Below are 11,124 nucleotides of genomic sequence, written 5' to 3'. Positions count from 1 at the left end.
ATAAATATTTCTAAAAAATAAATTATACATCTACGGAAATAGTAAAATAAACAAATGGTGGACGATTGAGAATTATGCCAAATTAGAATTCAAAGTCAAAAGTGTGTTTAGCTCCCACCATTCAGAATTCTGCCATCATCTTTTCTTCAATTGATGTCCAAAAGCGAATAGTATGTTGAAAAATATCTCGCAATTTCAGTTGTTAAGTAATAGTAGTGTTTCCATATATGAACTTGCAAAGGAAGGAGTCCCACATCCATAAACACCAATATCATTGAAGTCCTCCGAGTCAGGTTCATAAACAAACATTGCAGTTTTTTCATCAGTATCATAGTACACATCAATTAAAGGTTCGCCGGTTTTCCTAAATCCTAGTACCCTAGATATTTCTAATAATGATGCATCTGGTGACTTAATAACATATAACTTTTTAAATGTGTTTGGAGCACCATATTCCATCTTCCATACACAATATTTTTGTGCCTTGACCTCTAAAATTTGAAGCATCACAAGAGATTTCCTCAGCTTACATATAACCAAGTCCCATGGACTATGTTGCGCCAAACTATCCGGGAGATAAACATCTGTAAATTCTTCAGATATCATATCAAATGATAAAATCAAGTTACTCGGACAATATTCATTACCCCTTCGAACCCTATCGATAGCAAGCCAATGTATAAACCTATCTACGCTTACTACCTGGTCCTGTGTCACTTTAATTGATTTACGAGGCACATTATTAGATGAACTCCTCCAAACCCCTAAACTCAAAGTAAAAATCTCAACTTGCAAAGGGATGCAAATTATCTTATGGTATTCCCAATTTGATATATAAGTAATCTTGACAAGCATAGGGTCCATGGTTCGAGGACAAACCCCGAAGCCAACAACAGTGTCTAAGGGGTAGTTTCGAAACACATTAGGCACAACAACACTAACTGATTTTCCAATTGTAGGATTCCAAATGACAACAGTCATCATTTTGGAATAATCCCACCTTGCAGTAGATTTGTAAAAAGAAAACAGACCTTGAGAGGTACCTAACATTTTTGGAAGCTTACCCAGTTGTTTAACAGACGTTGGAACAACCAGGGGAAACTTATTTTGGGGAAAACTGTCATCATCCACAATTGATTCATATTTTTCATCTTCTGAATTCCACGCACGAATTTGTTGTGAATCATCGTACCTTACAAGCAAATGATGCTGCAGTTGAGAGTGGTTCACGTGATAATTAACAATGAATTCGGAGCTATCGATTAGAGACTTCCACGGTTTCGAAACCGATCTGAATCGAATCAGTGATTTAACAGGAAGGTTCTTAATAATCTCTGTTTGAATTTCAAAAGGTATGTGGTCAGACATTTTAATTTTAACTTTGAGATGCTAAATTAGGGTTTCGATATTAGAAGTGTTATAAGGCAACTTATCTGACGGAATGCACTTACGTCTACACCACCTTACCTTGTATCATAATATAATTTTTGAGTTTAAATCCCTCAACATTCTAATGTATACATAAACACCTCGAGGTAAGGTACATACGAAGAGTGGTTTTTGTGGACTTGGGGAATGGATGTTCTTTGGGGGTTCACAAAGCATAATATGACCGACGAGGCTTTCGCGACTTTTGATAATATGAGGACTTGTATTGTCGAGTGTGAACCAGTTACGGTTAATCTTATTAATTCTAGCGACACCTCACGTCCGTCGGTTAGGAACGAGAATCAGCAAAAGCGTAAGGAGAAAGTGGTTTAAGGTGTTGAAATGACTAAATTTGGCGTGTTCATTAAGGACCTTTGAGTTCTTGTATATCGATTTCATGTCTCGTGTTTCATTGTAATCTTTAGAATTTGTATTTTCTATTTTAGATTTGGTTTAGTTATGGTTTAGGTTAGGTGAGGGCGTCGTGAGGCTGTGGTATCCATTTTCTAGATACGAGCCTCGTCAGAGTTCTTTTTTGTATTTCTTGTTGAATTCTTTTTTTTCCGAAAACATTTTCTGTTCTTATAATAGTTATCGTTATTTTCGGGGGGAAAAAAAGACGATGTAAAACACTATTATTAGTCCTCTAGAGGATAAATTGAACGAACCCATTTTTTCCTTTCGGTTTCACTTGGATGTAACCTTAGATTTGGGACAAATCGTTTTGGATCATTCAAATGAAAAGAAAAAACGAAATCGATTTTCTAGTTGATTTGGGCTCACTAGTTTACCGGTCTGGATGAAAAAGAAAACAGCCAATTCAGCTCAAAAATTATTCGAACACCACACCCTAATTCACGGTTTAACTGGTCTGACTGACCTGTTTGATGTTCAAACAGGTTTTTAAAACCTTAGTTGAAGACCATAACTCGTGCCCCCGTACCTTAAACCCTAAACCTCAAACAGTATATTTATATCCGAGGTTGGATATTGTTCTTCTATTATTACATAATTTACATTGACTCCTATTAAGAACCGAAATTTCCAAAATAAAAACTCTTATTGCGCCACATCCATTAGTTCAAAATAACAACAGAAAATTATAGTTATATGAATGAATAGAATCTCACGATAAAACTAGCCTTGAATGCTCTCATTAAGAACTTGATATATGAGTTAACTGTTTTTTAAGAATTCCTTAAGAATACACTCAACAAAATGAAAATCATCGCAAGCTGGCCTAGTGATTGGTGTTCTACCCAAAGTCTCAAATTCAAATTTCAGCAACATATCATGTGGTGGTCAGGAAAAAATTAGGCCACATACATCCGAGTTAAGTACTCATCATAAAGAAATATATTATTAAACACAAGTTGAACAATTCATCTCGTTTGAAATATCCAAATTGACCCATCATTATACAGACATAGTTTACACAAGAAATGTGGCAGCCAGATCACAAGATGACCCAAGAATACTGCATACCCATGTTCCTAATAATGTGCGCTTTAATATATATATATATATATATATATATATATATATATATATATATATATATATATATATATATATATATATATATATATATATATATATATATTATCAAGAATTCAAGTAGTTGAAGAGAACATTCGCTTTATCCTATATCCTTTTAAGCTGTAAATATTACAACATCATGTGCCCACTCCATGTTTTATGGAATCGGTCAGCTAAAAGAACCTTAATCAAATTTAGCATAATAATACATGCTTAATAAGATTAGGTTTAATTTACTTAAAAAATTTCTTGAAAATGGAACGAACTTTAACCACCTGTTCTTGATTATCTTCAGTAAATTAAAGAACTTGATAAGAATGAAAACCTGTATATAATCCATCTGTTCTCGGTTGGAAGCTTTGCTTAAAGTTGACTCTTTTGCAATTTGACTTCTCTTTTTTTCCGTTACCGGCAATCTGTCGAATCAAACGTGTCCGAAAATCCCAATGGTTTACTTGGTATGCTTGACTGAGTTTCACTAAACGACATATCAAACATTCTCGAAGTACCCTCATCAGCTTGCCATCTTTGAAGAACTTCAGGCAAGCTCAATTTGTGGCTATAAGTTTCTTCTACTTCTTCTTCATGTTTTGAAGGTTTCCATTGCTCTACAAGTGGGCCCAACACGTTAACTGCATGACCCATGTCGGGTCTTTGAAACGGCTCACGTGCAGTACAATGGCCAGCTAATTCAGCAACCTTGAAGATGCTTTCTAGGGTTTCTTCATCATCGGTATCAAGAAATTGGTCAATAGATTTGACTATGTTTTCTTTGGCTATAAGGACTCTTCGGAACCATGTCACCAAATGACATCTCTCGTCGGGCATATCTTCGTCTAGTGCTTTTCGGCCTGTTATTAATTCCATTAAGACTACCCCGAATGCAAACACATCCACTTTCGTTGTCACCCTTCCGGTTGCTGTTTTGACAAGAAAAGTTTATTCGTTATTAGAGTTTGGTTATTAATAATTAGCTTTGAATTAAGATAATATTAAAAAGCAACCATAAGTTCAATGCATATCAATAGGAATTGAAATTTAGTTTTTCTAACAAAATCAATTGAAAATGAAATCAGAAAATCTAAGGGGCGCAAAATTTGTAGATTAAAAGAAAAAAAAGAAAAAACGTTCAGGTGGCAAAATGGGCGGGTTGGCTAACAGCTAAAAAAGCAGGTTAATATGGTTGAAAAGGATGTGCATGGTTGGGTCAATTAGCAAACACTTGTGTATACATTATTAACAAAAAATTATTGTTTATGACTACTAAATAATATCACTATATTAGTATCCTTAATCTTTGTATACAACAATATAGGAGGTTGTATGCACTTTTAAAATTTGCTTTTTGATTTTCAAGCTTTCTGACACATTTGAACAATTGTCCAGTTCCTCCTTTCAGCTGATCATATGTTTTGACCCGTTTGAACTAAAACGCAACCCAAACTGACCCATTCATAAATAAATTGGTTAACACTGTCACCTATAATAATAAGATTTGTAACAGCTAAAACAGAATGTAAAAGTGAAGGTCGAAAATTCTCACCAGCATACTCTGGAGCCAAATACCCAAAAGTCCCAGCCAATTTAGTCTCAACAGAGTACTTCCCATCAGGCGCATTCTTAACCAAACCAAAATCAGCAACTTTTGCTCTCATATCATTACCAAGAAGAATATTAGACGGCTTTAAATCTCGATGAATAAAACTTTGTTGTGCCAAACTATGCAAATACTCAACCCCTCGTCCCACATCTAAAGCAATCGAAACCCGTTGTTTCCAATTAAGAGGATGACCTTTACATTCTCTCCAGTTAAACAAATGTTGACTTAAAGTACCTTGTGGCATGTATTCATACACCAATAGCCTCTCGTTATCATTAATACAATAACCCAAAAGAGCAACAAGATGTCTATGTCTTACTTTTGTTAATACACCAATTTCTGCTTGAAACTCGTTAATCCCTTTCGTACCCTTCACACCCGACTCCATCCTTTTGACTGCAATCATAGTGCCATCGTGTAACTCGCCCTTATAAACAACTCCAAATCCACCTCTTCCTAATACGTTTTTATCGCTAAAATTGTTAGTAACTTGTTTTAAAACTTGAATGGAAATCATCACATTACCACTTTCAAAAACGGGCATTTCACTATGATCACCACTACTTTGACTTTGTAATTCGGTATGAACTATAAACGCGTTCGAACTACTACCAATCACACTTTCTTTTACCAACTCCTTACCAGTTTCTGGACTTCCAATTCTACCAACCTTTTGATATTTGTTCCTCATATAGCATTTGTAAGACACAAACATCACAATCAAAGCGAAAATAAGAACACTAAACACGACTCCACTAATCATACCAACAGAACTAGACGAACCCTTTGACCGCCTAAGTGAGCTTTGATCCGCAACACTAGAATTCGATGCAGAACCTGGTGGATTTTTACTTCCACTAGGAATACTTTGACCTAATAACGGATTGTTATCATGTAGAAACTTCACTTTCGGTGGGAATACGGGTAAAGGACCCGAAAGATTATTGTTTGAAACATCAATAAGTATAAGATCCGGCAAAGACACCAAAACATCAGGAATAGAACCAACAAGATTGTTCTCATTCAACGAAATAGTCCTTAATGAAGTCAGATTCACTAAAGAACGTGAAATAGTACCCGAAAACTTCTGTTTCCCAAAATTGACAGCTGTCACATTCTTCCCCAAAGAATCACAAGTAACAAAATCCCATCCTCCCTCACAAGCATTATTCCCTCGCCAAGTTTCCGCCAACGACATCGGATACCCGAGCGCTCCGGCAACATCAAGTAGAGCCGATACTTGCGGATCACAATCTCCCGGAATAGATAAACAAAAACTATTAGTATTTAGCCCTAACTCAAACTTCGTACTATTCCCAAACACAGGTAACGGACCCTGCAACTTATTATTTTGTAAAGTAATATTAGCTAAATTAGGAAGAGAACTTAAAGACCTAGGCAATACTCCTGTTAACTGATTATCTCTAAGTTGCAGATCGAATAAATCGGTACACTGCGATAGATCCGGAACCGCACCGGTAAACGCGTTCGCCTGTAACCAAACTTGCTTCAGCTGAGTCATATTTGCTAAAACATCAAGTGTTCCACTAAGTCCTTGTTTCTGGTTATTTAACCAAAGATTCATTACCTCAGATCTACCTAAACTAACAGGTAAAATTCCTGTTAAGTTATTATAAGATAACCTAACATCCTGCAAATTAGGGAAGTTATCGAAAATATCCGGAATCGAACCGGATATATTCGCATTACTGGCATCGAATGTTTTCAAATTAGTACTATCAAGGAGATTATCTGGTATTGTCCACGGTGACAGATCCAAATTATCAGATATACTAAAACTTTTAAGATTCGTTAAACCTACAAAGAAACCTGAAGAAATTGAAGTGAAATTGTTACCGTCAAGATACACTTCTTCAAGTAATGATAAATTAGCTAAACTTGGGAGCTCGCCGGAAAGTGAGTTCCGTTGAAGAGCTAAGGTTTTGAGCTGAGTAAGAGTGTTGACATCGTCCGGTAGGGTTCCGGTGAGTGATTTTTCCGGAATGTTGATTACTGTAACTCGTTTTTCGTTATCACATGCGATTCCTTCCCAATCACAGTAGTTAGTGGTGGTTTGCCAGGTAGACGGTGTAGGTGAAATGGAGGTGGAGAGTTTTGACATTACGGTGGCGTCGTCGGCGGAGGTGAAGAAGAGGTGGAGGAGGATGGCGGTGAGGCGGAGGAGATGGCTGCGGTGATCTGCCATGATTTTAGGAAGTGAAGGTGGTGTTGAGTGTGGACTGTATAAATGTGTCCGAGAAATAAGAAAGTAAAGTGTAGGGTGTTATTTGTAAGTTTTTAAAACTGGAAGGATATTATCTGTAAATATAGAGATCCAAGTGTCCAAGTGGGGATCTTATGTCCGTGCCGTTATAAGTGGAATGATTAACGGTAATTTGTTTTGGTTGTTCTAAAGAACGTATACAGTATACTTGAGTGAAAAGTAAATTACATTTACAACCTTTTGGTTTTCATTATAATACAGTAACAACTTCATCGCAAAAATGGAGTCCTTAGTAACCATTTCGTCAAAAAAAAAAAAAAAAAAATCTATAAAGAATATAAAAAATCTTCTAATCCTTTCTATCATTAATTTTTATCATTCCTTTTAGATGCAATTATTTATCGTTGTAATATTAGAAATATTAACAACTATATTAAAGTTATAATTGAAGATGTTTATGTTGAAAATAGATTGATTTGTGAATCGTGAAACACTTTCCTAATTAAGTATTTCAACCCTAGTTGCCTCGGGTTACACGAAATCTTAATTGGGATAAGACAAGAACGCAATTTTTCTCTAGGCAAGAAGAGATCAAATTATAGTATTAGCGAGAATGTGAATGTTTCTGTCTATATTCTTATGAAAGCAAAACTCATATCTCAAATATATAAGAAATGAAAGGGTGCGATGAAAGGTATCAACCTTTCAACAAAAAGAGGCAACCTTTCAACAAAAAGACGCAACTTTTCGTTAACACATAATGGAAAATGGTGGAATTTTGAACATTTTCAATACCACAATTTCCATGCCAGTATCAAGTTAACTCTTACGGGCGTGTACTCCACACACTCCAAACCCGTTACTAAGTATAACTTGATTACCCTTGCTTTCAAGTAAATCTCAATTAACTAAAATGTTTGTTGATAACACTAAAATCACCAACAGTTTAAAGAGTTTACGAGATTAGATATTGAGATACCGTTCACAAGATTATCGTTGTAATTACTAATACTTCGTAACGCTTTCTAAGTAAACGGTGATCGGGCATATGTGTGAGTGATAAATGTGTGATGTTACTGTTATTAAGAATTTGTAAGTTAAGAGTGGCAAAGTGTAAATATATATTGTCAAAGTGCCAATAATGCCCGTTCCATTATAGATGTAATGACTTTCACTTAAGATTAATTAAGTTCATAATCATAATTTTAAAATAGGTAATGATAATGCACCCATCTCTGATAGGTACACGATACCTTCGACATAATCACTGTAGCGACCCGACAAAATCATGTTTGACGGCGCCGTCTACGTAGGTCCCATTACATGGTCATAAGTCTTTAAGACCAAGTTTGACCGAAAATATCTCGCATTCATTTCATAAGTGTGGATGTTTCAAAGTTTACAAAAGTAGTTTCCATAACTAGTACATAACGATGTTTAAGTACAAATGAAACACGTGCGACACAGTTTAAAGTAGTCAAAAGACGCTCCACATATGCATGTATACTCGATATCCAAAGCAAGTATCAAAAGAATGAGCGGAAGCATGTATCACCTAATGTTCAAGGACCTGAGAAAAACATAGAAATCTGTCAACGAAAACGTTGGTGAAATCATAGGTTTAAGTAAGTAGGTGAGTAAAAGTAAGTCGAACCACAAGATTTACATCAATGATAAAATAGTAATACATTCTAAAAGTTAATATTCACGAGCACCCAATTATCAAGGCTTAACATTCCGTCCGTTGAACCCCATTAATAGTGCTAGAACAACACTGTTTCTCGAAAATATATTTCATCTGTGGACGGTAGCGAACCGTCCGAGATGAGGGTTTGTCAAACCCATATGGCCATACAACATAAGTTCACGCCTACACTTACACCCTGCAAGTGTAACTAATGATAATCGAATTGAGGATTTCGTTCTAAACTCGTATGTAGAATGTTTGTTTTCCTCTACTTGTGTTCACTTAGTTAAAAAGAAATGTTTATGTTTTCTCATCCCAAATGTAAGTTCAAAAGAGTAAAAGTGGGACTATGATCTCACCTTGAGTGCAAGAGTAAATAAGTACTTCGACAAGTAACGTGTGTAAAGAACAATGCTAGTCTTGACCTAAACAAATAGGTTGTATCAATAACGATAGTCACGATTGGTCAAAGATGTTCAATTAGTCCTATGGCTCGTTACGACTCGATTATGTAGCATGTGAATCAATTTGTCAAGTTTCATGCAAGATACAAGTATAGAAACAAGTTAGAAATGTTGCATAATCATTTGGTTAAGTTTGACAAAAAGTCAAACTTTGGTCGGTCAAAGTCAACGAAAAAGTCAACACGTTCGGGTCGGGTCCCGAACTATTTTTCTGAGGTTTTTAATCATATATGAGCATGTTAGAACAAGTTACATGTGAATCGAAGGTGCATAGCATAGCAAACATTATTCGAAAATTGACAAAGTTGGACAGACCACTTTGGCGCGCCGCGCGGGTATATGGCGCGCCGCGCCATTACCTGTACAGAGAAATCTGGCAGTTTTTAAGTTTTATGCACGAACCTAACTTCAAACAATCACCATTTATGACCCGCAAACAACCAAAACATGTATCTTATTTCATCGGAAAGGTATTTTGACAAGGAAAACAACTAAACACATTTCAACAATCACATTTACTTTTACAACAACCAAAATCACATTCAAAGCTCCTCATTAAATGCATTCAAGTTCATAAATGAAATTTGATGATTCGGCAACCAATTTACATGAATGATATGCCGTTTCGAAGGTGATCAATCATACAATACAACCTAACACTTACAAATAACATTTCATGTCATTCAAAGCATTAAATGTTCACATTAAATTCTATCAAACCCTAACCAACAACATCAAAATCACTAATCATGTTTATGAAGTTTTCTAAAACAACCTACACATCAAATTGAAGCTAGTGATACTAGGAACACATTTAATACATGCATTTATAACTTTTAACAACATTCAAACAACCAAATCACCAAATCAAACACACCAAAGTTCATACTCAAGCTAATTACTTCAAATAACGAAATCGAGCATATAAATCATATATTCATGTTAGACTTGAGCCATAGACACTAATTAACAACTTTATAACTTAAAAACATCAAGAACACAAAATCTAGTGATTTTAGAAAGTTACCCAAATGAGATGTAATCGGTATGGAATCGAAGAGGAAGTTGCAAGGATTCCAAATATGAAATTAGTTTAGATTGAAGCTTGTTAGATTTTGATTAGATGATGAATCTTTGAAATGGTGTTTGAGAGAATTTGTGAAAGTATTAGAGAAAAATGGAAAAGAAAAGAAATAATGAATGGAGGAGGAAGAGTGTTGACTCTTTGACCTAGTCACCTCTTTGCTCCTTTGTCAAACTTAGTCCCTCAACTTTGGAAACGGGTGCGTGAATTACCTAAACGAGATAATTTAAAACGCGTATTAACGGGAGATGTTATAAACATATAACGGAGTTTAAAATAGTATAACGGAAAAGTAAACGGAAAAAGGCGGGATGTTACATTACCTACTCCTTAAAAGAAATTTCGTCCCGAAATTTAAGTAGGCGTAGTAGTAGTTGTTGCTTCCTCGGAATCTTGCGTTTCCGGAACCGGGAACAAGTGAGGATATTTCTTTTGCATTTGATCTTGCCTTTCTCAAGTAAACTCGGGTCCTCTTTTGGCATTCCAACGAACCTTGACAATCGGAATTCGGCTTTGTTTCAACGTCTTGACGGAGGTGTCCACAATTTCAACCGGTTCTTCCACAAAATGGAGTTTGTCATCAATAGTAAGTTCCTCGAGAGGGATGACGATATCGGGTTCGGCAAGACACTTTTTCAAGTTAGATACATGGAAGGTAGGATGAACGGAGTTCAATTGAGGCGGAAGATCTAAACGATAAGCAACGATTCCAATACGCTCCAAGATTTCGAAAGGACCAATATACCGCGGATTTAGCTTCCCGCGTTTCCCAAAACGGATTACACCTTTCCAAGGTGCGACTTTTAACATTACTCGGTCACCGACTTGAAATTCGAGGTCGTTGCGTCGTTTGTCGGTATAACTCTTTTGACGACTCCGGGCCGTCCGAAGCCTATCTCGGATTTGTACGATCTTCTCGGTGGTTTCGTTAATGAGTTCGGGTCCGGTGATTTTCACGTCTCCTACCTCGGCCCAACAAAGAGGTGAACTACATTTTTGGCCATATAGCGCTTCAAAAGGTGCGGCTTTAATACTCGCGTGATAACTATTGTTGTAAGAGAACTCGGCGAGAGGTAAGTGCTTGTCCCAAGCTTTTCC

General features: G+C 36.1%; 2 protein-coding genes across 2 annotated transcripts; both read right to left on the bottom strand.

Annotated features, from left to right (window-relative positions):
- Nucleotides 1-195: 195 nt before the first annotated feature.
- LOC139896213 (putative F-box protein At1g32420) lies at nucleotides 196-1,368 on the bottom strand. Its single transcript, XM_071878810.1, has one exon. The coding sequence runs from the start codon at nucleotides 1,366-1,368 to the stop codon at nucleotides 196-198; it is 1,173 nt and encodes a 390-aa protein (XP_071734911.1).
- A 1,929-nt stretch (nucleotides 1,369-3,297) lies between these two features.
- Nucleotides 3,298-6,779, bottom strand: LOC139868844 (receptor-like kinase TMK4). Its single transcript, XM_071857189.1, has 2 exons — nucleotides 4,511-6,779; nucleotides 3,298-3,887 (listed from the first exon to the last, which is right to left on the bottom strand). Exons 1-2 carry the CDS (start codon nucleotides 6,771-6,773, stop codon nucleotides 3,373-3,375), a joined length of 2,778 nt encoding a protein of 925 aa, XP_071713290.1. The 5' UTR covers nucleotides 6,774-6,779; the 3' UTR covers nucleotides 3,298-3,372.
- Nucleotides 6,780-11,124: the final 4,345 nt, after the last annotated feature.

This window comes from Rutidosis leptorrhynchoides, chromosome 1, assembly GCF_046630445.1.
Source record: "Rutidosis leptorrhynchoides isolate AG116_Rl617_1_P2 chromosome 1, CSIRO_AGI_Rlap_v1, whole genome shotgun sequence".
NCBI lineage: Eukaryota > Viridiplantae > Streptophyta > Magnoliopsida > Asterales > Asteraceae > Rutidosis > Rutidosis leptorrhynchoides.
The sequence above is the reverse complement of the archived record's forward strand: the minus strand, read 5'-3'. Positions and strand labels throughout refer to the sequence as shown.